The 26,684-nt window shown below is 41.9% G+C and overlaps 1 protein-coding gene across 1 annotated transcript; it reads right to left on the reverse strand.

The window, feature by feature from the left end:
- Window positions 1-10,385: 10,385 nt before the first annotated feature.
- ppl (periplakin) lies at window positions 10,386-26,403 on the reverse strand. The gene is made up of 22 exons (XM_051716862.1): window positions 26,173-26,403; window positions 22,658-22,757; window positions 21,280-21,434; window positions 20,745-20,865; window positions 20,534-20,653; window positions 20,374-20,415; window positions 19,778-19,939; window positions 18,177-18,284; window positions 17,807-17,902; window positions 17,580-17,702; window positions 16,589-16,735; window positions 16,128-16,279; window positions 15,721-15,824; window positions 15,465-15,622; window positions 15,109-15,287; window positions 14,880-15,018; window positions 14,613-14,806; window positions 14,175-14,325; window positions 13,990-14,073; window positions 13,784-13,900; window positions 13,557-13,649; window positions 10,386-13,451 (listed from the first exon to the last, which is right to left on the reverse strand). Exons 1-22 carry the CDS (start codon window positions 26,220-26,222, stop codon window positions 10,782-10,784), a joined length of 5,265 nt encoding a protein of 1,754 aa, XP_051572822.1. The 5' UTR covers window positions 26,223-26,403; the 3' UTR covers window positions 10,386-10,781.
- Between the last annotated feature and the right edge of the window lie 281 nt (window positions 26,404-26,684).

Consider the following 26,684-nt stretch of genomic DNA (forward strand, 5'->3'; position numbering starts at 1 on the left):
AAGGAAGTTGTAAAATTGTCTATAAATGTACACAGAATAGGTTAGTAAGCGATTTGATCACAATAAAATCATGTTAACATGCATATTGTTTACGTTTTGTGGCTATAATTATTTTTTGGATTGGCCCTATTTACTTCCATTGTAAGTGCCTCACTGTAACCCAGATTTTTGCTTTTTTTCACAGAAAATGCTGTCGATTGAGCTTAACTTGTATTGAACCCAGAACATTCCTTTAAGTTCCCAGTACATGTTGTGGTATTTATATTGTTTAATTTCACCTGATTACAATTTTAATAGGCTTGGTAAAAATAATTAAGACAATTTATAGTGTTACACACTGCTGTGGGCCTAAAAGTAAAATTTTAAATAATTGAAAGCATTTTCAACTATTGCACTGTAATTTCCTCATGTCCCCAGAGTTGCATGTCAAACATCTTTGACACAAATAAGTGCAAAATCGTTAAAATTCTTTCTTTTTTGTATTTTTTAACCTAGACAATTAAGAGTCCACCCTGTTATGGGAGGATGTATGGGAAATTAATGTAATTTTAAAATGTCAATATATTTATGTAAATAGAAATAAAATCATCCGTATAAGTTTATAAATATGTTTGCTATAGATATCAATCACAGACCTTGTAGTGGCTTATTTATCCACTGAATGTCCACCCCATTATTGTCCACCCTGACCCTGCCCATTTAACTAGATGGACAGATTTTTTAGTCATTGAGCTTGAACAGTATGACTAATAAAATCTTTAACATGTCCCTTTAAAGATTAAACATAAAGATACTTGTAAAAGTATGTTTTATTTTTCAAAAGTTTCAAAGCCGAAATGTCACCGAACTGAATCAGAATCAGATTGCCAAGTGTTCTCATGTACATTTTTTTGTTGTTGTTGTGTGGCAGGATGAATGAGGCACAGACAATTATTCTCAAGTGCACAGTCCCACAAAGGGGGTGTTTTATTGTGACAATAGATAAAAGAGGAACTTAATGGTGCGTGGTGTCTTCGGTGCAAGGGGTGGGGTGAGCGTGCTGGGGAGTCTGTGTTCGTGAGTCCTGTGTTCAGTGAAGCTTCCGCGGAATGCGTGCGGTGATTGGCGCTCACTCATTGCTGAAGTCTGCAGAGAGAGAGAGAGGATTAGCGACATGCCTTCCAGTTAAAGCTCACCCTCTTCCTCTTTCTCCGGTGTTTAAATCCCCTCCAGCTGACTGTTCGCAGGTGAGGCCGATCAGCATCTGCATTCCACCGTTGATTGGCAAATGAGCTCCAATTCCAGTGCAACGCTGGCATGGGATACTCGCCACATTCCCCCCCTCCCCCGCAAGCGACGTCCTGGACCTGGAAGCACACAGAGGGGATGGGGGGGAGGGAGTGAACTTTTACACAGACTTGACCCTCCTTTGAACACCCTTGAAATGGAAGTCCTGGAGGGCGAGGAACCAGCGGGTTACCCTGGCATTAGAGTCCTTCGCTCGTGCCATCCATTGAAACGGGGCGTGGTCAGTCAGCAGAGTGAATCTCCGGCCCAGTAGATAGTATCGTAGCTCCAGGATGGCCCACTTTATGGCCAACGCTTCCTTCTCCACTGCCACGTACTGGGTTTTGGCTGGGGTCAGCTTCCGGCTGATGTACACTATGGGGTGTTCTTCTCCCTGTTGGACTTGGGACAAGACGGCCCCCAAACCCGTATCCGTGGCGTCTGTTGTAGGTGGAGACTTCATTCAACTTCCGGAAGTCATTGCAGAAGCGGAGGGTGCCATCACCCTTCGGAACCATCACAATTTAGGGCAGTGGTAGCTCAGCGGTTAAGGCTCTGGGTTACTGATCAGAAGGTCGGGGGTTCAAGCCCCAGCACCGCCAAGATGCCACTGTTGGGCCCTTGAGCAAGGCCCTTAACCCTATCTGCTCCAGGGGCGCCGTATCATGGCTGACCCTGCACTCTGACCCCAGCCTAGCTGGGATATGTGAAAAAGAAGAATTTCACCGTATATGTGCAAAATGTATAATGTGTGATAAATAAAGAAAATTATAATTATAAATTATTATTATCAGGTTGGACCAGGGGCTTCTGGACTCTTTGATGACCCCGAGTTGTAGCATCCATTGTACTTCCTTCTCTATAGCCTGTCGGCGAGCTTCCGGGACCCGGTAGGGATGCTGCCACACAATGGTTCCAGGAGGTGTGCGAATTTCATGATGGATCATGTTGGTCCGCCCGGGGCAACTTGAAAACACGTCACTGAACTGTCCGACCAGGGCTTCCAATTCCTTCTTTTGATTCGCAGAGAGTTGGTTTCCCAGATCTACCACTGGGGCCTCTGTTTGGGCGTACCCGACAACCCATCTCTCGGGATCAGTCCAGTGTTTGAGGAGGTTAATATGGTAGATCTGCTCCGCTTGTCTTCGTCCCAGCTGCCGGATGCAATACGTTACCGGCCCTGTCCATTCCACCACGGTGTAGGGACCCTGCCAGGTGGCCAGGAACTTAGATGTGGCACAGGGGATCAGCACCAGGACCCGGTCTCCGGGGTGAAATTCACGAGCTTGGGCAGGGTGGTTATACGTGCACTGCTGGGCACGTTGGGCCTCTCCCAGATGTTCGCGCACCAGGGGCATCACTTTCTCGATCCTCTCTCTCATCTCACATACATGCTTAATTACTGTTCGGTGCAGCGAGGGCTATTGCTCCCAAGCCTCCCGGGCAACGTCTAGCAGGCCCCGGGTCTGGCGACCGAACAGTAACTCAAAGGGTGTGAATACAGTGGATACCTGAGGCACTTCCCTGATGCCGAACAGCACGTAGGGTATCATGAGGTCCCAATTGTGCCCATCCTCGGTTACCACCCATTTCAGCATCCGTTTTAGGGTCTTGTTGAAACGGTCCACTAATCCGTCTGTCTGGGGGTGGTAAACCGAGGTGCGGAGTTGTTTCACCTGCAGCAGCTTGCACACGTCTGCTATGAGCCGGGACATAAACAGAGTGCCCTGGTCAGTGAGGATCTCTTTTGGGATGCCGACTCAGCTGAACAGCAGGAACAGCATTCGAGTGATGTTCATGGAGGTGGCTTTCCTCAGTGGCACTGCTTCGGGGTACCGAGTCGCATAATCCACTATGACCAGGATGTGCTCATGTCATGGCAGACTTCGACAGTGGTCCCACCAGGTCCATCCCGATGCGCTCGAAGGGCACCTCGATGATGGGCAGGGGTATGAGGGGGCTGGGGGGAGGTAGTCGTGGAGCCGTTCTTTGGCAGACCACGCAGCTCTGGCAATAGCACCTCACTTCCGCGTCCAGTCCGGACCAATGGAACCGGTCCCTAATTCGTCGGGTGGTGTCCTCAATTCCTAAGTGCCCGGCCATGGGATCCGAGTGGGCCAACTCGAGCACGGTCTCCATCTTCATACGTGGCACCACCAAGAGGCGTTTCTCCTCCCCCCGCCTGTGAGCGACACACAGTAAAGCAGACCATTTTCCACAATGAAGTGAGGAGAGGGGTGGGGGGTGGGAAGTCGTACCTTGCCGTTGACTACTCTGATCTGGGACCAGCAGTCACTTAGATGGTTGTCCTCCCGTTGTTCCTTGACGAACGCGCCCCCTTCCGTTATCTGTTGGAAGAGGTCAGAATATTCATTAGGAGAAATCACTCTCAACTCACCATCTCGCTCACTGTCAGTGGCCAGCAACACCAGGCGTCTCCGTGGTCTTGGACAGGGTCCCCTGCAGCATTGCCCCGGCGGCTGGCAGGTTGGACAGTTTGGGCCAACAGCTGTTCGAAACCCGGCCAGTCTCATCCTAAGAGTAGGGGCACCAGCAGATCTTTGACAATCCCGACCTCCACTGGCCAGCTTCCTGGTTCGGCCTTGATGGTAACTGACCGTGTTGGAACATAGCATGTGTCGCCATGCACACAGGTGATGGGGATTGAGGCTTTGCTGTGTGGTCGGGGGGAAACTATCTGGGGCTTGGCCAGGCTTACTGTGCTCCCGGAATCCAGGAGGGCTTTCACACAGTGGCTCTCGACCTTCAACTCCCTTTCTGGGGCTTCCCAGGGCACTGCTCGGTGAACGATGCAAGCTGCCAGCCAGGCTCGGGCCCCTGTGGGGTTTGGGTCTGTGGGCATGGGTTCCTCCCGAACGGATGGTCTCGCTGGTCTGCTATGAAGTGAGGAGAGGGGTGGGGGTGGGAAGTCGTACCTTGCCGTTGACTACTCTGACCTGGGACCAGCAGTCACTTAGATGGTTGTCCTCCCATTGTTCCTTGACGAACGCGCCCCCTTCTGTTATCTGTTGGAAGAGGTCAGAATATTCATTAGGAGAAATCACTCTCAACTCACCATCTCGCTCACTGTCGGTGGCCAGCAACACCAGGCATCTCCATGGTCTTGGACAGGGTCCCCTGCAGCATTGCCCCGGCGGCTGGCAGGTTGGACAGTTTGGGCCAACATCTGTTCGAAGCCCGGCCAGTCTCATCCTAAGAGTAGGGGCACCAGCAGATCTTTGACAATCCTGACCTCCACTGGCCAGCTTCCTGGTTCGGCCTTAATGGTAACTGACCGTGTTGGAACATAGCATGTGTCGCCATGCACACAGGTGATGGGGATTGAGGCTTTGCTGTGTGGTCGGGGGGAAACTATCTGGGGCTTGGCCAGGCTTACTGTGCTCCCGGAATCCAGGAGGGCTTTCACACAGTGGCTCTCGACCTTCAACTCCCTTTCTGGGGCTTCCCAGGGCACTGCTCGGTGAACGATGCAAGCTGCCAGCCAGGCTCGGGCCCCTGTGGGGTTTGGGTCTGTGGGCATGGGTTCCTCCCGAACGGATGGTCTCGCTGGTCTGCTATGAAGTGAGGAGAGGGGTGGGGGGTGGGAAGTCGTACCTTGCCGTTGACTACTCTGACCTGGGACCAGCAGTCACTTAGATGGTTGTCCTCCCATTGTTCCTTGACGAACGCGCCCCCTTCTGTTATCTGTTGGAAGAGGTCAGAATATTCATTAGGAGAAATCACTCTCAACTCACCATCTCGCTCACTGTCGGTGGCCAGCAACACCAGGCATCTCCATGGTCTTGGACAGGGTCCCCTGCAGCATTGCCCCGGCGGCTGGCAGGTTGGACAGTTTGGGCCAACATCTGTTCGAAGCCCGGCCAGTCTCATCCTAAGAGTAGGGGCACCAGCAGATCTTTGACAATCCTGACCTCCACTGGCCAGCTTCCTGGTTTGGCCTTAATGGTAACTGACCGTGTTGGAACATAGCATGTGTCGCCATGCACACAGGTGATGGGGATTGAGGCTTTGCTGTGTGGTCAGGGGGAAACTATCTGGGGCTTGGCCAGGCTTACTGTGCTCCCGGAATCCAGGAGGGCTTTCACACAGTGGCTCTCGACCTTCAACTCCCTTTCTGGGGCTTCCCAGGGCACTGCTCGGTGAACGATGCAACCTGCCAGCCAGGCTCGGGCCCCCGTGGGGTTTGGGTCTGTGGGCATGGGTTCCTCCCGAACGGATGGTGTCGCTGGTCTGCTTACTGGCCGTGAGGTGCCCTCCAGTGGTCGCCTTTCCTGGTGCGTTTTCCAGAAATAGGTGCCAGCTCTCTCTCTGCCGCCAAGAGCTAGCATTGCCTCCGCCAGTTCCACAACCTCCACCAGGGCGGCGAGGGTCTCGGGGTTCCGCATTCCTACAGCTCGCTGTTGCATGCGGGGGAGGGACTGGAGGAACTTGTCCACCATCACTCGTTCCGCTACCTGTACTAGTGTCGGTTGCCTGGACAACAGCCATAGACGGGCTAGACAGGATAGCTGCGAAGCCTGTACGCATGGCGGGAACCTGAACATCATACACCCATTCATGGAAGCGCTGTGCCGCACATACCAGTGAAAGCCTCACCTGTGCCAAGATCTCATTCTTTAGCTATTTATAGTCTTCAACGGAGGCTGGGCTGAGTGCGTAGTAGGCGTGCTGCGCTTCCCCCGTTAGGAAGGGCGCAAGCGTTCTCGCCCATTCGTAGATATGCCTCCATGTTATCATGCTCCGTTAGCTAGGTGATCAGCTGACTAAATTGGGCACGGGATTCGGGGATCGGAGCGTGAGCAGTGGCTTCCAATCGCAGCTGCATGAGCTCCTGTTCCGCCCGCTCTTGATGTACTGAAAGTTGTTCCATGATTTGTTGCTGGCAGAGGGAGATATTCGCGAGCTGATACATGAGCTCTTCCATTGTTTCCAGAGAGAAAGCTGGACCTGTGGAAAAACCAGATGGAGAATTGGGGTAAGTTTCATTGTCTGACCTCATTTTCTTCATTTCAGCCAGCATTCTCCACCACTGTGGCAGAATGAACGAGGCACAGACAGTTATTCTCAAGTGCACAGTCCCACAAAGAGGGTGTTTTATTGTGACAATAGATAAAAGAAGAACTTAATGATGCTTGGTATCTTCGGTGCAAGGGGCAGGGTGAGCGTGCCGGGGAGTTTGTGTTTGTGAGTCCTGTGTTCAGTGAAGTTTCCGCGGAATGCGTGCGGTGATCGGCGCTCACTCATTGCTGGAGTCTGGAATTGAGAGAGAGAGAGAGAGAGAAGAGTATTCCAGGGCGACGCTGAAATGCACGGGATATTCGCCACAGTTGATAGGAGAAACAAGTGCACACAGAACATTACACAAAACATACACAGAATATAAAACAAGGTAAGAGTATAAATAGACATACAAAGAATTGGACATATAACAGAATGGCGTATGTACATGTGCAAGTGGTAATGTATTTGCAAGGTAGGGGTATGTTCAGTTATTGAATTAAATATGTGAATTTACATATGTACATGAGATTTGTATTTACATTGTTGCACTATGGTGAGTCCTGAGGCAGTTTAATTATTCATGAGGAAAATGGCCTGAGGGTAAAAACTGTTCTTGTGCCTGGATGTCCTGGTGTTCAGTGCTCTGTAGCTCTGGCCAGATTGCAACAGTTCAAAGAGGGAGTGGACAGGGTGTGTGTTGTCCAGAGTGATTCTACCTGCATGTTTCCTCACTCTGGAGATGTGCAGGTCTTTGAGGGTGGGCAGAGGGGCACCAATAATCCTCTCAGCATTCCTGTCCGTTGTAGTTTCCTTCAGTCTGCGGGGGGATTTCTCCTGAAGTCCACTATCATCTCCACTGTTTTGAGCATGTTCAGCTCAAGGTTGTTGTGACCACACCAGACAGCCAGCTGTTCAACCTCCCATCTGTATGCAGACTCGTCACCATCGTGGATGAGGCCAATGACCATGGTGTGGTCTGCAAACTTCAGGAGCTTGACAGTGGGGTCCTTTGCAGTGCAGTCATTTGTGTACAGGGAGAAGAGCAGTGGAGAGAGAACACATCCCTGAGGAGCACCAGTGCTAATAGTGAGGGTCCCAGTCTTACTAGCTGCTGCCTATTGGTCAGAAAGCTGGTGATCCATCGACAGATTTGAGGTGGGCATGGAGAGCTGGGTCAGTTTGGATCAGGCATGATCCTTGCATAAGTCCCAGGTCTGTTGAAGTGTTGCAGGATATAATGCAGTCCCATATTGACAGCATCATCCACAAACCTGTTTGCTCGGTAAGCAAACTGTAGAGTGTCCAGCAGGGGTCCAGTGATGTCCTTCAGGTAGGCCAAAACCAGTCCCTCAAATGACTTCATGACCACAGATGTGAGAGTGACAGGTCTGTAGTCATTAAGTCCTGTGACTTTGGGGTTTTTGGGGACCGGAATGATGGTGGAGAGTTTGAAGCAGCAGGGAACTTCATACTGCTCCAGTGATCTATTGAAGACCCGTGTGAAGATGGGGGGCAGTTAGTCAGCACAGTGAATTGTGGGATGTTTTTACACAATTGGACCCAGGGCATATAGTTACACTTTAACACAGTTTAAGATTTAAGAATAAAAATTCCATTAAATACTCAGAGAGAAACATAGGCTAAATTTCCTATGGTATATTGTTAAACACAGTACCACCGCTCTCTATACACATATTATGCAGTCTGCGTAAGGCATCAACTCTCTAGAGGAGAAGGGTATCCACAATATTCTCAGCAAATCAACTGTATTTCGCAAGGTGGGCAGAATTTCCGGTTGGCTAGCGGAAGTGCGATCGGTTGGCGTTTTGTGTGTAGCCGGTCACTGCTTGCTTGTGTCATGTGGTTAGATTCTTGCTTTTTAAATGCTGTAAGATGTCTTAAAAATTTCACGGACAATGTGTGCAGTTAATGGTTATCCTAATAATCAAGTGAAATTAAAGTTTTATCTAAAACAGCAATGTTATGATCAGAAACCACTCGCAAAGCGCTCCAGTCCCAGATGCTGCTTCTTCCATCGGTTGCATACAGAAGGATTTACTTAGGAACATCTGTTTGAAAAATCTTGGAATAATTTTTTTGTGTGCCCTTTTCACTTTATTGGCAAGTCAACAGCGGGGGTTACTTATATTATCCACCGTTACGGTCCGGCTACAATAGATGTCCAGAAATGGAGCGCAATGAATTACATAAACATAGCATTATTGTGCTAACAGGTGTGTGTACATGTGCTGAAAGTTCATTAGAAATTTTGAGAGTTTGTTCATTTATATTCAGCATCTTTTTTTGTGAATGCTTTACATGTTTTGAAATGGCTTTATTACTGAGTATAAAAGGGATCTGTTTTTTTCTGAACTGTGTGATTAGTGACAATGTTTTCAACTGTTTTCATGCTGTGATGCTAAATGGATAAAGTCTACAGTGGAAGACCATTATTATTAGATGAGACATGTACAGTAGTGAGATGTTTTATCACGTTTTAAATTAATTGTAGTCTGATTTTCCTCTTTCCTGCATTTTTCCTGCCTGCAATTCACTTTGTTTTGAGTGTCTTTGCAGAATGTACTTGTCTTTGCTTAAAGGGGAAAGGTGATGTGGAAAACAGTGTGGACTTTATTTCAGTATCAATTAAATTTTGTACAGTGATTTTAATAATACATACTGTTTTATATTTACTTTACAGAGAACATTGCACTTTTGTGTACAATGTTTATAATGTATGTCCAAATAAATATGTTTATTTGTATTGCATGTAGCTCTTTTTGTACGGCACAGTTTATTGTGTGGCTGCTAATACATAGTTATTTCCTACACAAGGACGATAAATTCAATCTATCAACAGGATCAGTTGTTCAGTCAACACTAATACATTTCATGTGGGTTATAGCATTAAGATACGGAAATTATTTATGTAAACTAACAATTATAAAGCTAGATTGAGCTTGTTACTACAGTCATCTCCCACAAAATATTTGTATTTTATCTGAAGATCGGCAGCATGACGGTATCATCGCCTGAGTCCTGTAATACATGAGCATCCTGCTGTCTGGACCTGCCCTGTATCTACAGTAAGTTCATAATCTCGGTACAGCAAACTCTTCAGGTTCTGACTATACTCAATATATGCTTTAAAATAAACATGTCCAACTTTACAGCTGTGAAGGACCTAATAGGCTACATAGCTTTTCAGGTTAGTCTGCTCAGGTTCTTCCATCGATGGATAAAGACTCAACAAAATAACTAAAATGCTCCTATTTGCTATATTTGGCCATCATCCTCAAACCCATATCCATTAACAGATAGATGGGGAAGAAAAATATCGCCTCGCTATAATTCTGTGACCATTTGTTCTCAAGTTTCTGTGATTTTTAATGCTGCTAGTACATAACATAATGATTGTTTACGCTTAATCGGAAGTTCTGCCTACACCACCCGCAAAGCATCACGGGACTGAGGATATTGTGGATAACTACAGGTATAGCTCCGAAACGCCATTAAATATATAGTTAGCCACTAACCATAACAAATTTGGAGTAACCCCGCCCTCTTTTGGAGATTCCACCCCCATTTGGAGGTCTCCGGCCTGCAGCTATACCTACTTGCCCTAGATCGAGGGGCACCAGAAAGTCCAACAGCTGCCCTTCTCGCACGTTATACATTATCCAAGAACCCGATAGCAGTCGCGGAACACAGACGATCGCCTTGCAGCTCCCACAATGCCTTGAGATGTTTCCTCAAACAGATACAAGATAACACCTAAAAATACTACGGAAATAACTTGCCACCGTGTTTTAATATGCACCATTGCCAAAACCTGGTTAATTTGTTACCCTACTGCTTTCTGATTATCAACTGCCCAGATTTTTTTTTTATGATTAACCCTGACCTTTATTATTTTGTGGCTCCTATAAAGATTAGTATAAATGTTATAGTTTATTAAACATAATGCATATTCACCTTTAACATTACTAATCAAATATTTGATATTTATTTGTGATATTTACTGGTGTTGTGAATTCACAGCCTGGAAATGGGCTCATATTTTCAAGAACAAGTTGAAAGACAAGAACACACAGTACTCAGGTTTGTCCATATTGTATTTTAAAATCTCAAATCAAACATGAAAGTAGAATAGATTCATCTGACACAAGTGAAAAAACCAAAAGAAACAGATAGGGCTTTAACTTTTTCATTAAGGCACACACTGCACATATTAGATCAGATTAAAGTAAATCTGAAACAATTTCAGTAAAACATGCTCAACGTGGCTCTTTCTAACCTTCAATGAAAACACTTTAGGAACAGTGATAGAAACATTAACCCAAATTCAGCACCATAACCAAAGGAACACCATCTTGCACTGATATAAAAATGCATTTGAAAATAAATACATTAAGAAAGAGAATACAAAATGAGATTTTAGCTGCAATCTGGGAACACAAACGGTTATGTATAATGTTTTCTAATTAGTGGATTTATTTGCCTGTGCCGGACAGCATGACACCAAACTCTTGGATACTGATTTCTTTGTTCTGATATTGCTGCAGCTGGCGGTTTGTGATGTTTCCAGCCTTCAGAGCATCTTCAATGGAAAACTTCTTTCCTGATTTTCTGTCATGAAGAACAGAGGACTCGCCATTTGGACCCTTGACAGTGATCTCCTCCCAGTCACATTCCTGACTCTGAAGGTTTACAAACATTTTCCAGTCGATGAGCCCAAGCTTGTAAGCCTCCTCAGGCCTCATCTCCTTCCCGGTGTCTGGATCAATGACAACAATTGAACGACGGAGGTGACTTTCTCTTTGCTCTCTTTTGACCCTGATTGTGGACAGGCTCTTTTGTAGCTTCTCAATTTCTTCATCCTTCTCAATTCTGATACGTTTAAGGTCAGACAGCTCTCTTTGCAAGGATTGCAGTCGAAGTTCCATGTTCCTGCTATTCTCCACTGGACCAGACTCTGTGATGGTTCTGGTTTCTTTTGTTGTGATCTCGATTTCGGCGTGAAGCTTCCTTATCTCATTCTGTAGGCGCTGGTTCTCCTGCTGTAACCTGTTGCTTTCATCACGAATGTAGTCAAGTTCTTTGGATGATTTTGTATTATTGAACTCCATCTCAGAAATCCTTGAGTTCACTGTGATAAGCTCTTGGTCCAGCTCACGTCGTCGCCTTGTCTCTTCCTCAAGACTTCTCTTTAGCCTGTTAATCTCAATCTCTGCCTCTGGATCTTTCTCGACTTGAACTGTTTCAGTTCGCACAACCTTTTCACGAACTTCCATTCTCTCAAGTGTGTCTTGCTGCTGCAACAAGGCATTGTACTCCTTCTCCAAGAGCATACGCTTGTGCCTCTCCTCTTCAACCTGGAGACGCAAGATGGAGTGCTCTTTTTCTTGTTGAGGATCCTGCTGTAATACAACCTTTTGCTTTACGGTAACCTTTTCTCTGTTTTCCTTGTCTCTGATCTCTAATTCATTAAGCCGGACTCTCAACCTCTGAATTTCAAGCTCAGCATCTCTGCGAGCTCTGCGCTCACGTTCCAGTTCCTCGAGCTGAAGGTCGAGGTCAGCCTTTTGATGTTGCAGCCTGAGCAGCTCTTCCTTCAAGATTTCCCTTTGTTTCTGCTCATTGTTGATATTTTGAGAGAAGGTGTCAATTTCAGACCTCAAGACTGGATCCTCCTCCACCTTCACTACTTCTTGCTGGACAATCTTTTCCCTCACCTGTGATAAGTTGATCTTCTTAAGCCTGATTCTTTCTTCATTGGAAGCCCTTTCTCTTTCTAAGTCCAAGCGTTTCCTCTGCTCCTCAGCCAGTTTCCGCTTGAGAGTCTCAATCTCCTCTTTGGTATTAGGATCCTCTCTGTATTGCAGGATCTCATTTACTACCTCTTTGGTCTGAATCTGAGGCTTGGTGTCTTTCCATCTCTGAATCTCATCTTTGAGTTGGAGTATCTCAGTCTCTGTTTTCTCTGTTAAGTGGGTTTTGTCCACAATTTCAATCCTGAGTTTCTCCAGTTCTCTTTCTGTTTCTGGGTCAGTCTTGTATTTGATGACCTCTTTGATGATTTCTTTGTATTCAATTTGTGGGCCTCTGTTTCTCAGCATTATCAATTCTTCCTGAAGGGACTTCAGCTGAAGCTCTGAATCTCTGCACCTTCTCTGCTGCTCTACAAGTTCAAATCTAAGATTTGCCACCTCTGTCTCCGCCTTAGGATCAGGTCGCACAATCTCACGCAAATTCTCCTGAATGATGACCTTTGACTTCTCTGCCTCCAGGCTAGTAATCTTGCGTTGGAGGTCTGTTTTCTCTCTCAGAGAAGCACTGCGCTTGGATTTTTCATCTTCATATTGTCTCCTCAGATTCTCTACCTCTCTCTCCAATCCAATATCTTTCTCGACTTTCAGCACTTCTTTGATGGTGATCTTCTCCTCAGCCATTGCCTTTTCCTTTTCAAGACGCTTCAGTTTCTCCTGCAGGAACTGAAGCTCATCTTCGAGTTGCGTTCGGCTGTCTACTTCTTTTTGCTTTCTCTCAAGCAATAATCTATACTCGCTCTCAAGTTGAGGGTCATTTTGAACTTTAATGACTTCCTGCTCAGTAATGATCTCCTGTTCCTTGGTTTTTTCCTCTGCAAGTATAGTAACTTGCTTCTGAATCTGAATGATTTCATTTTCTTTGACTATTTTCACCCGCCTGAGTTCCTCTAGCTCTTCTCTTAGTTTCCTGAGTTCTTCCTCTTGCCCCCTGTCTCTCTCAATGCGGAGTACCTCTTTGACGGTATACTGCTGAGCTCCCTCTTTCATTTCGGCCTCAATCCCACGTAGCTTAATGCGGAGGGTGTCTAGTTCACTCTCCAGGACACGAGTGTTTCTGCGTTCGTCTGAGAGCTTCTGCTGGACTTTGTGAAATTCTTCTTCCAGTTGGGGGTCAGCCACCTTCTTGATTAACTCTTTCTTTACAATTGTATCCTGTGGTTTTTGGCCCTCTAATATATAGATATCACTCTGGATTGTCTGAATTTCCCTTTCCATTTGTTCTCTCCGCTGGATTTCTTCCTGAAGCTGTTTTTTGATTCTCCAGGGCTCTTCTCCTGGGGCAGATGATCTCACGGTCTGGACGTCTTGTCTGATCACTGTGACCTCTGGTTGCTATAAAGAATTTTGAAATATTCAGTGAGTCAAACAACACAGATGCAACGTTTATGCCGAAGTGTATGATTATTGGTATGCATGGCTCTTGATAATGTGTTCTACCTGGTTAAGAAGACTTTGAGCAAACTCTAGGTTCTGCAGTCTCTGCTTGTTCACAGCATTCACTTCAGTGAATTTGGCCTCAATAGCAGATTCCTTTTGAATGCAACAACGTTTAAATAATCATGATGTGCTCTTATTAAAAACATATATATATATATATATATATAACACAAATTACTTGATCTAGGTATTTACTTTTGTAAAAAAAAAAAAAAAAAGAAAATCACCTCTCCCTTCACTTTCAAAGCAGGAGATTGAAGTCTGCTCCTTTTGTATGTCTGGGGAACCAAGCCATCTTCAAGGTCAAGGATGGCTTTAAACCGTTCAGCTTCATTTTCATAGTCCTGAAAGCAGTTACACAAAAGATGCCACATGGCTTTGCAACAAGATAACTGGATAATGCACTCAACGTAATACACTCTGGTTTTTCTACCTTGATTGCTTGCTGATAAAGCTGTGCATTTCTTGAAACATTGTTCAGGTCAGACTCCTTTCTCGCGATGTCGGAAAGCAGATTCTGTACATTTAAAATATGGTTTTAGTAAACAAATAATAGCCTATAATTTGACTATAATAGAACTGCTATGGTTGAAATCATAAATATGGCTAAAGACTCACTCTTTGATTTTTCAGTTTTGCTTCAATCTGTTTGATATCGTCAGTTTCGCGTGGTTCATGGTTTGGTATCCGTGAAAGCCAGCTGTTGAGGTTGTCATAGTCATTGTGGTAGTTGGCATAGGCCACTTTGGCTCTTTGCAGACTTTGTGATCTGTAAAATTAAAGCATTTTAAATAATTAAAAGTTAAATATCTGATTTAACTGATTGTGTACACTCTCAGTAAGATATAATTTATAGAAACAACAAGAATACATTTTTATATAAAATAAACATTAATGATAAAAAATTATTATTAAGGTTTAATTTAAATAATATAAATCACAGTAAGTAGTATTCTGAATAAGAAATCTGTGGAATTCCTATATACAGTATATACAGACCATATACTGAATATAAGAATATATGTAAAATAACATATGCTACATTTATTATCTCACCTTGCATCAATCTGTCTGTTCAGGTTGTCAAAGCGTTTGTTGAGTTTCTGAACATCTGCCTCTTGCCTCTCAATATCAGGGCAGTGTTCTTGAACTTTGGTGGCCATATTGTCACAGCTGGCCTTGGCAGCTCTCAGGTTCTGCTCTGTCTCTGTGACAGTAGATCTTTTTGCCCTCAGCTCAGAAGCAATGTCCTATATAAAAGAATGCATGAGCTACAAGTGCATAAGGAACCTTAAAAATAGTGGTAGGGATAACAAATCTTACCGCCAACTCGCGCTGAGTCTTCTCCAGCGAGCTGATGTCAGACGGGGCGACCTCCTCTTTTGCCATTTTGTTTTCAAAGGTGGACAGTAGAGCTTTGCCATTCTGCAAAGAGTTCTCCAGGCGACTGGAATTCTGCAGTCTACAAAAAGACAGTTTTTTTTTTTCAGCCTCAGGTTTTCAATTATCAAAACTTTATTCCTTAATATATATAAGGGGGAATTATACATACTTCTCATCTGCACTCTTCAGCAGCAAGTCAACTTTGTTGTATTTTTTGTTAGTCTCATCCACCTTAGTGTAGAGCTGTGGTGCACTTGCACATTTAGGAGTGGATCTGAGGAAAGTTTCAGCCTCCTGCACTTTTGCAGACTTTTCTGGCTCTATTTTACGAACTGTGGAACCAATATCCTGCAAAAAATATACTGGATTAAGGCTCCTCATGCTAATACCACAGTGGAAACATACTGTTATAACCTTTTGGAGGACGCAACATTATTTGAAACAGAATCTGAAGTAATGAACAATATTGAAAGTTACTGACATAAAATAAAAAACATAAAACAACAGCCATAGCAAACTTTGTACCTTCATTTCTTGTAGCCTGTCAGCACTGTCCTGTACAGGACGTGTTTGCTCCAGTGGGGGGCGCACTCGAGAGTAAATGGCCTTCTCCTGCCTATCCAGATCACCAATCACTTTATCCAGTCCTGCCATCAGCTGACGGCATTGCAGCTCTTGTTTATCTGTGATCGGGCAGTAAGACATAAAATGCCATCAAGTTAGTCTCTTTAGCAGTGTAACATCTTGTTTAGCTCTCAGTCCTACAATGTTAGACACTAACCTTGACTGCCTGTACTCTCCTTCCTTAGTTCCCCTAGTCGAGCCTGTAATACAGATTTGCTGCTGGCCACCTTCTGTTTGATGCTTTTTTGCTGTTTTATCAGACTGCAGAACAATTTGGGGACATCTTAATTTTAGACACAACTGACACAATTTTACTCCACTCATTTTGACCACTGAATTTGCATGACTTTTCCAGACAATGATTTTAAAAAAATAATTTTATAGAAAATTGCACTCTCAAAGAGATATTTCTAGCGGACAAAATATTTTCGAGCTGAGAATAACAAGAACATTTTAAATGTACTTTTTCATGACTCTTTAGGCTTTTCAGGGACAACATTTTCATGATATTTCCATGATAAGTTTCCATGACAGTGGAAACCCTGGATATAGAAGAATACCCACTTTTCAGCGATGGACACAGCCTCAGGGTCGGTGGGTGGGATTATAAAGCACACTCCTGGAACACTCATTGTGCGGCCATTTGCGTCCTTCACATCCCATTTGGGCCCATTGTTCTTGAGCAGAGTGTAACTCTCTCCTCGCAAAATTGAACCCTGTGTCATGCAAAATAAGCAAAGTAAGCCCTGTTTCAACTTGGTATTGCAGGCAAAACATGAAACCTTTAAATAAATGTGAAATCCGTATTAAAACCTCTGCACATGTTTCCGGAGGTTTAAACAAGATGATTCATTTGGGTGAAGGCCGTCTTATGGATTTAAATACATTACATGGGGGAATCTAAAACCCAAGCAGAGAAAGAGTTCTCTGTGCTTTCTCATGATAATAGCTGATGTTTCACTGACTGGAATTCGAGGAGCTCAAAGCCGCATGTATAGAGTGAGAGAGAAGCTCAGACTCTGTACCTCGTCAGTATCATATTCACACAGAGCCTCGATAGGGAGCAGTTTCTGAGGAGTCTCCCTTCGGTACTTTAGAGGTAGCACCTGCAGACTGCGCTTCTGAAGAGCTTTCAGACGTTCGTCATAATGATCCATGGCTTTTGCCTGATCCTGTCGACACAGACACAAACATCCTCAGATATTGAATACAGCTTTCCAGTCATTATTCATTTAAAGTAGAAGTGTGTAATTTTCTCCAAAAGCAAAAAAAATGTCTGGTTTCTAACAGGTTTTCCGAACACCCGTCTTCCTTTGGTTGAAAACAGATACTCCCGCCCCAAACTCACGCCATTGGTTGAGAGAATGTTGCCATAACCATGTTTACATATTCGGGGGGGGTGGGGGGGGGGGATGTGGTCAACCTACAAATGTCTTACTGACAGTTGTCTCTGCATCTTAAGTTGAAATGCAAGAAAGTACTTTAAAGGTGCACTCAGTAATTTTTTTTCTCGTTTAAAAAGTTTTACTTCTAAAGAAATTAATTGTAATTTTTAAACCAATGTCTAAAATCATGACCACTCACATTAAAATGAAGACTCCAGTCATATCAGTGACCTTATAAAAGCTGTTTTATTCTACATGGAGAGGGTCCCCTCATGGGGGCTGCCATGTTAGAATCACATGACCAGCCGAATACTGCTTAATCTCAGTAAACATCCTGTTATTTGACACGTTCACTCAGGGATTTAATTAATCCAGGCTGGCTGTGAATAGTGAATTTCTACAATGGCATCTGAAACTGAAAACTACTGAGTTTGAATGATGCTGCATCCACGGCCCTAGGTGTCAGTGTAAGTCCAAGACAACGTGAACAAAAACGTACTGAGTGCACCTTTAACATTGAAAAAAATTACACACTTCACATTTAACATACAACATGAAACAAGAACATGTCTTAAATATTCTAGAGTATGTGGTAAATGCAATAAGCACAAAAATAGAACAATATATTTACATCCAGGTCAGCAATCAGGCCCTCCATCTGGTACATGTCTTTAAACTCAGGATTATACTTCTGGTTGATCTCGGTCTCCAGGCGCTTCAGCACATCATTAATGTCTCTTGCATCCTTTTGAAACTGAAAAGATGAAAAAAAAAAAGCACAAATGAACAACACTGAAAGCAGACATGGGACAGTATGGAACAGTAGATTTTTTTTTTCTCTGTTTCTAACAGACTAACTTTGTGATAGTCATCCATGTTCTTGAGGTGATTCTCCTCACAAATAAGCAAGTTGAGATATTCCTTCCAATCTGCATGGACAGCATCCATGTGTGCCTAAAAATAAGACATGTTTAGGAAAAAGCAAATATGCCTATGCCACAGACATCAAATTAGGGTGGAGTAGATGGGATGCACTTGTACTTTGCACTTGTAGAATTCAGCTTTTATCAGCATATAAATATAAAACTAGTTTTAAAAACAATGTTATAACAGTCCTTTGTTAAATGGAATAATAATCATTTTTCAATGCTTTTTCTTTATCATTTTATCTGTCTGTTGCAGTTACTGTTATGTTTAATGTTTTATAGCAAATGTCTTATAGTATTACCCCAATGACATTTTTTCCTGGGTGGTTCTGCTCAACAAGTTCTTCTCCGTCTTCATTCAGCTGGGTGATGGTTTTCTCCTTTGACTCCAGACACTTGCTGATGAAGTTCTGATGTCAAGTGCATAACAGCACGTTACAATTAATGGGTAGTTGATGCATTACATGTCCATTAAACCTTTTTTTTTTTACTCAATATCAAGATTCTAGGTTAGAATTCTAGGTTATTTTTTATAAATGCATATAGGAAGGTGCTGTACAGTGTTTCACCATTTTAACCACCTTTTTCCTTCACTTGTTCATTTTGAAAGATTCTGCAGTGTGACAAATTAGAGCTGAATGGTGTAACTTTTCCAGTGTTAAAATACTTTCTCCTATCCCAGCTTAATATGCAGAGACAAACTATATGCAAGCCTTAATAAACACTGTGTCTCTGTGGTGCTATAAAAATTCCTCTGATTGTTTTGAGCGACACAACAACGACAATGGGTGGAGCTATCAGTTTGTTTAATCAACAGCAGATGGGGGGCGTATTTGGAAAGCTATTTATAAACAATATATATTTGTGTTATTCCGTTCGGTGGCACAGAAAGTACACACTTAAGTTTTCATTTTAAAAAGTACAAATATTCCATGTACCGGAAATCTCATTAAAAGAATAGTTCACACAAAAATTTAAATTCTCTCATCATTTACTCACCCTCATGCCATCCCAGATGTGTATGACTTTCTTTCTTCTGTGAAACATAAACGAAGATTTTTAGAAGAATATTTCAGCTCTGTAGGTCCATACAATACAAGTGAATGGTGGCCAGATCTTTAAAGCTCCAAAACACACATAAAGGCAATATAAATATAAATACAAGTAATCCATATGACTCCAGTGGGTAAATCGATATCTTCAGAAGTGATGTGATAAGTGTGGGTGAAAAACTGATCAATATTTAAGTCCTTTTTTACTATAAATTCTCCTCCTGACCAGTAGGTGGCGATATGTACAAGGACTTAAATATTGATCTGTTTCTCATCCACACCTATCATATTGCTTCTGAAGATATGGATTTAACCACTGCAGTCTTATGGATTACTTTAATGCTCCCATCATATGCTTTTTGGAGCTTCAAAGTTCTGGGCACAATTCACTTGCATTGTATGGACCAACAGAGCTCAGATATTCTCCTAATAGTCTTCATTTCTGTTCAGCAGAAGAAAGAAAGTCATACACATCTGAATGCATGAAGGTGAGTAAATGATGAGAGAATTTTCATTTTGGGGTGAACTATCCCTTTAATTAATTTTGTCACAAAAAAAAAACAGCACGCATACAAATAATTGAAGAATTAGCAAAATGCTGTTTAAAATAGTTTTATATGGAGTTTAGCATTTCACACCACAACACAGCAACTTCCAGTAAAATCAACAAGTATTTCATTTCAACAACAGTATTTCATGAGGGAAGCTTGAATCATGAAAGCATATTTGAAAATAACACCTCAATACAAGTTGTAAAAGACAGTGCAGGTAATCTGTTTTATTGCCATCTTGAATTACAGCTCATTTATGTATAACCTATCACTAAATAGATGTTCAGTCCTGAGCTTTACCTCATACTGCCTCTTTCGGGCTGGATAGTCCAGGTTGTTATCACTCCAGTCATATGTAATTCGCTCATCAGCTTGTTGGTCCATCCAGTAGAGCTCGTTGGTACAGCGCTGCATGTAGTCCCTCAGACTGAGCAGGTTCTTCTGACGAGCAGTTGAGGTTTCCTAAGAGAGACAGATAACAGAGGACTTCATTAACTTAATGAAGCTCACACAAGTAGTGGTACACAATACAGAGCCCCTCGGGTAAATTAACATAGTGCTAAACGGTGCAACAAGAACTGACAAATGAACCCTGATCTTTTACTATAACTGCTATATGAGTGTTACTAAGTGAGAACTGAGACTTTAAATGCCAGGGTGATTTCACTGGATACAGAAATGTACAATATGAAGGTACTGACAGCATCTAAAATGGATTTACATATGTACAGCTTTAGAGATCCTTTGGGTTTCAAAAAAATCGTAAGTTATTGAAATTGTACAAACATTCAAAAAGTTTGTGTGAAATAACCAAACTTTGCATATAAATTCAAATGAGATCACATTGTCAGTGCATAACTAAGGTGCAAATTAAAGACAGAAAAATTCAGTCTCACCAGTAGCCTGTTGTACCTCGCCTGCTGGCCATCCAAACTGTCCTGTTATGCAAGTTAAGCAGATGAGTCACACATAAGTCACATTTGACCGTCAGTCGAATGACTGGTCAAAAGCATCAAATGTTCTACTTCTTGCAGCAACCGTGAGAAACAAACTTACCCTGTCTCCAGTGATATACGGAGCTAATGCCTCCACTTCACTGTGGAAAATATTGTGCTGTTCCACTTCATTTTCGACGGTGGGCAGATCTTGTCCGAATCCTCTGTTGTTCAGGTTTGCCTGCATCAGAAAACATTTGCACATGAATCATCACTTTTAAACCATATATGCAAGTGAAAGATTCAAGAGACAGGACTGATAAGTTACACACCAGTTTATCATTGATCATCTTTCCCCAATTGACGGTGGGAGCCTGTTCCGATCTTGTGATGTTGTAAATGCGATCGTGTTCCTCGTGGAGCTTCATCACACGCACTCGCAGCTGTTTCATACTGTTCCAGAAAAGAGAAAAAATGAGCATTCTGCATCCCCATATTCAGAGGAACATCATATTTAAATTAAGTGTCTTTTTATGTTTTTGTCATAGGCATGGCATAAAATTCTGCTTGCATGGAATATAACAGAAAGATTCTGTTGGCGAATATTAAAAGTGGATATAGCCAGTCAAGTATGAGCAGTCCCACACTAATCTGTGTGCGCAGAACTCGGCAGTTTGAACGCGCTTCATTCACAAACCCCTACCCCTTGCGTGTGCGTTTATTAAATATTTTGGCTCATTTGATTATGATTTTGGCTACCAATACAACTGTACTACTTTCAACTCTGCATTCCCCCCACAATTAGCACAGAAAACATGAAGAAGTCTGCAGATTCCATCTGGACCTGGGTATACAGCATGTACTCACTCCTTCTCAATCATCTCAGCCTGAGGGTGCTTCAAATGGGTGGCCTGCACTGCATCCTCATCCAGACTCTTCAATAGCTCCAGTGAGTTCAGGATCCTTTTGTTGGTGTCTTCCTGGTACAGTGGCTGCTTGCCCTCATTGATTTTCCTGATATCCTAGAAACATCAAAGATTAATGCAATTAACCCTCACTTTAACAGCTCAAAAATATTCTTAACATTGAAGTATCAGATTGAGAACTGATTATAAACTAAATGTAAACTTGATAACATGCTTCAGCTCCATTATACAAATGTTACATATATTTGGGATCTCAGAGATCCTAGGTATAAAATAGGAATAAATGCAATTATTTTTTACATGCTAATATTCTCTGGTTGGTGTTCACATTACTACACTCCTGTCTATTGTTTATTTTGTTTTCTTTTATTGTATTATTAATAATGTGTTTTTGCAGAAACGTTACTAGAATGTATACCAGTCACATTTCTGAAAAATGCATGCCTACTTTATGATAAAACAGAGGGTTAAAGTTCAATAATATCTGCCTACTGGGTTTTGAATAGGTCAGAGGAACATATTTACAGCATTTGAAAGGAATTAGATATTAATTGCATTACATCATTGACCCCAATGATGTCATGACTAGGGCATTTTGAGCAGTCTTGTATTCGAGTACTCTAACTTTTAATTATTATTTGGAATTTAGAATTTAAGTTCAACCTTCAACCTTTGAATCTGTTTTCCTTATTTAAAAATGAGCACTGTGCATAAACGATAACATCTAGCAAAAAAAAACAACATTTGCACTTACGCATAAAAACACACATTCCAAGTCTTCTGAAGTGATACAATCACTTTAAATAATGACAGAATTTTCTTTATGGGTGAACTATTGTTTAACAATGTCATGCATCCACAGCACCAACCAATGCATTAAGTTGTATGAGCAAGATTTAGTTGAGAGGAGCAGTTTCACTGCTGCCCACGGCACATAGAAAAATCAAATTGCAATAATGAAGTAGTGTTTTTACTATTTGAATATTTGAAGCTGAACGAATACTCGATAAATCGGTTACTCGTGCACATCCCTAATGAGAATAAACATCTCATTTTTCCTTCAAATTCTTTCAGTCCTGACTCTGGGATCCCAAACATAAAATCATTAAAGTCAGTCTCAACATGGTGGGTAAAGAACTGTTATGCAACAATAGTTCTTGTTTCTTGCCACTGGCATATGCTTTCCAGCTTTTTACCCTAAATAACCCTAACGTGGCACATTTGAATAAGCATTAAGATGCTTAATGGTGAGGAGACAGCAAGAGTAACTAAGTCTCTGGCTTTGATTTGTAATCCACAGAAGCGTGTGCTGTACTTACTCTGTTGAGATTCTGTTCTGTCTCAACGATGTTCTTCTCCACCTTGTCGGCATTCTTCTGCAACTTGTCAATCAGGACAGCTAGATCACCTTCAGGTGGTCTGAGGTGAAAAAGAAATGCTAAAGTTGTATTTTTGGAGGGAGCATTTAATAAAGTCTCAGTGATATGAATGAACATGATACATAAGTTATTTTGCCAAAATAGAGGCTCTCCTGTTACATATGTATTAGGCTGTTGTGTTACATCTCTGGATCTAGGACAAAGCATCTCCTATACTACTTCACATACGTGCCAAGCTTGACTGAGATGCTCTGAAAATAAATACAGGACTTGCACAAATATATCACATTGGATAATGAGACACTGAGGGGAAAAAAATTATATTTATTTTCCTTCCACATCATCTGACAAAGAATTCACAGAATGAAAAATGCAGTTATGCTCTTTAACATTTATGTCTTGGATAGTTTTTATGGCATTCTTCAATTTCAAGTGAAATGCTGTTTACAGTGTGTCAGACATGACTTAACTTGATGAGGAAAACAATTGCACATCCTGGCCTGTATTTGCCTCAAGGCTAACGCTCAATGAATCATTAGGCTAACAATGGAGTTAGAACATGTTAGTGGGAGTTATAAATAATGTATGTACCATTGTCTGAACACACAGTAAAATGATAATGTCATGTCATGAAAGAGGGGGCACAGCACAGTTTTATGTTTCAACGGAGGATAAAACAATCAAAAACAACAGTAGAAATGTCTGTTCTTCATTGGTTTACAAGTTATGAGTGATATATGTAAATGAGGGTGATAATTACACTGAGAAAGTCATTTTAATGAGGGCGTTTGAAACCCAAACAGGTAAAACAGGTTTTACTACAAATGTCTTCTTTTGTAAGAAGATTAAAAAGACTTATCTACATTTCTGTAGAGATCTAAAGACATCTGTACTACAACACACAAGCAGAGAAGAACTGTTGTTAAAGCATGAGACTTTAAATTAAATAAAAACAATTATTAAAGTAAAACTGAAAATCAAAGGAATAAAGCTGCAAACTGGTCTGTGTGTAAAATGTCCTGAATGATACAATATAGACAATGTCAATATGAAATTATTGGTCTTTTTGCCTTTCTGAGTCACTTTTTTGCTTGTTTTCCTCCTCCTTGCTAAAGGTCTTTCCTTGTCCAACTCCAAAATAAATAAAATCCACTGAGAAATCTTAACAACTTAAAGAACAGTGCTATACTAAGGTGGTGTCCATTTGTTTCTCAATGCAAACACACCACCCATATTTCGGTGTGCCATGCCTTGTTTCTGTCAAAAGCAATGTAGGCAGACAAGTCACAAAACTTGGTATATTTGACACTAAGTGACCCATTGAGTATTCCACAGTTGAAGAACGCTCAAAGATGACCTAAACAGAAAACTACGTGTTTAGGCAAAGATCTTTTTTCTGTACATCTGTAACCAATAAAACAATTTCAACAGAACTGAAAAAATGTTCCTAGAGTAAAATGCTCTGTGGTTGCTGTGAACTTCTCTCTACTGCTTTAAGTAATATCAGTGCCCAATATCCTAGCCAATAATAAATCCTAGAACTGCTAAAACAAAGGAGAAGGCTAGATCTCTCAAATCACCAGCAAATTATGCTTGCTTTAACTTGAACTTCTGTCACATCTACCACCAACCATCAGACTTTATATAAAAAAAAAAAAAAAAAAATAATAATATATATATATATATATATATATATATATATATTTATTAAGTGAACTCTGTCCTGTTAATTCCACAGTTAGTGGAATCCTACTTTAAAATGGATTACTTTAAAGAGAATAACAATAAAATATTTTCAGATAAACCTCTCCACACTACTCAATACAGCATACAAATGACAAGACATTTTTTTAAACTGACTGAATGTTCCCTGTTAGTCTCACCTTGGAATACTTGACACGGTTTAAATGGAGTGTGTCTGAACTAAAAGGTTAGTAGTATGAAGGTTATCTACTTGTTTATTTCAAAGGGATGAGGGTTGACAGCGGTAGCCTAGCATGCCTTCCCATTCACTGTCATCATTCCACACATACACGCCCTGACAAAACATTTACAGCAAAACCTGAAATAAAAATACTGTTTCTGATTCGATTTGACATCAGCACGACAGGAAAGTCACATTTAAATGTGAAGTGAGACCACCCAAATGAGTTAGGGGGCTGTTCACACCGAAGGTGTTTTTCTCACTGTTTTTTAAAGCGTCTTGCGCTGGATCGCAGCGTGTTTTAGGCGCAGTGTCAAGTTAAAGGGATAGCTCAACCAAAAATGAAAATCCTCTCATCATTTACTCACCCTCATGCCATCCCAGATATGTATGACTTTCTTTCTTCTGCTGAACACAAATGAAGATTTTTTGAAAAATATCTCAGCTCTGTAGGTCCATACAATGCAAGTGAAGGGTGACCAAATCTTTAAAGCTTTGAAAAACATAAAGACAGCATAAAATTAATCCATAAGACTCCAGTGGTTTAATCCATGTCTTCTGAAGCAATCCAATCGGTTTTGGGTGACGAACAGACTAAAATATAACTAAATTTTCACTATAAATCTAGATCATACGATCATGATCAAGCTTGATTACACTTCCTAGCGCCATCTAGCGAGTGCTAGATTTTGCAGAGTTGCACATGCATCTTGAACTAGGAAGTGTAATTGAGCTTGAAATCATGATAGTGCCTAGAGATTGCAATGGCAAGATGTACAGTGAAAAAGGAGTTACATTTTGGTTTGTTCTCACCAAAAAACCAGCTGGATCGCTTCAGAAGACATGGATTAAACCACTGGAGTCTGATGGATGACTTTAATGCTATCTTTATGTACTTTTTGGAGCTTCAGAATTTTGGTCACCTTTCACTTGCATTGTATGGACCTACAGAGCTGAGATATTCTTCTAAAAATCTTTGTTAGTGTTCTGCATAAGAAAGAAAGCCATACACATCTGGGATGACATGACAGTGAGTAAATGATGAGAGAATTTTCATGTTTGGGTGAACTATCCTTTTAAAAAGAAACGCGTCTCAAAATACCGGTGTTCTGTTCTGTTCGTTGCTCTGTCTCTGGCTTTTTTTTAGCGCAAGAACGTTTTCGGTCTGAACGGCTCCTTTAAACATACAGAGAAAAATTATATCAAGCCAATCAAAATTTATCTAAGCATTAAGAGAAAAGTTATCCAACCTGTTACAGCGCCTTGACTTTCCGCCACACCCTTTTACTTACAACAAGAACCTCAAGGCAAGTAGGCATGAAACACATGCGAAATTTAGTTCAAAAACAGTTCTTTATCATATATACAATATTTCACAATACACTATGACCTGTGTAATGTGGCTATATATGCCAAAGGATCATGAAACGACAACGAAACATAGCACCAAACTCCTTCCAGCTCTTTTCTCGAGCAAACCATCAAAACATTTCGGACGCACACAATGACAGTGTATTCAGTTGCCACCGACCTTTTCTCAGTGATCTTCACGGTGTTCTTGGCGGTCTTTTTTCTGAACATTTTGACAGTTTCTCCAACACCCGTCTGCAAAGATGGCACAGTAAGGACTCCGCTCTGATGTCTTTCGTTCAGCAAACTTGTTGAAGTTTCTCAGAGGACAGGTACACCTCAAATACAACGTCCACAATGACAGAGCGACTGGTTGTAGCTACCCTCCCACAAACAAGTACTTTCGCTGTCCGTCAAGAGCTGGCATGTTTTAAAACACCAAGCCAAGTTAAAGAACGGGCTGGTGCCCTCCCCTTTCTGTGAAACATACCTGCAGCCTATCAAAACAGAGGCGTTGGCCCTTTTTCTTCTGTGTACAGTTTCATGCAGTGCTATTCTATCCTGTACACCTTTCAAAGCAGACTTTTCTGAACAATTTAATTCAGAAATGTCAAATGAAAATGCATTTTTGCTGTCAATATTAAGAATATTTGGACAATCATTTGATAATCAGGCGATAATTATACATTTAAG

This window comes from Myxocyprinus asiaticus, chromosome 14, assembly GCF_019703515.2.
Source record: "Myxocyprinus asiaticus isolate MX2 ecotype Aquarium Trade chromosome 14, UBuf_Myxa_2, whole genome shotgun sequence".
NCBI classification, from domain to species: domain Eukaryota; kingdom Metazoa; phylum Chordata; class Actinopteri; order Cypriniformes; family Catostomidae; genus Myxocyprinus; species Myxocyprinus asiaticus.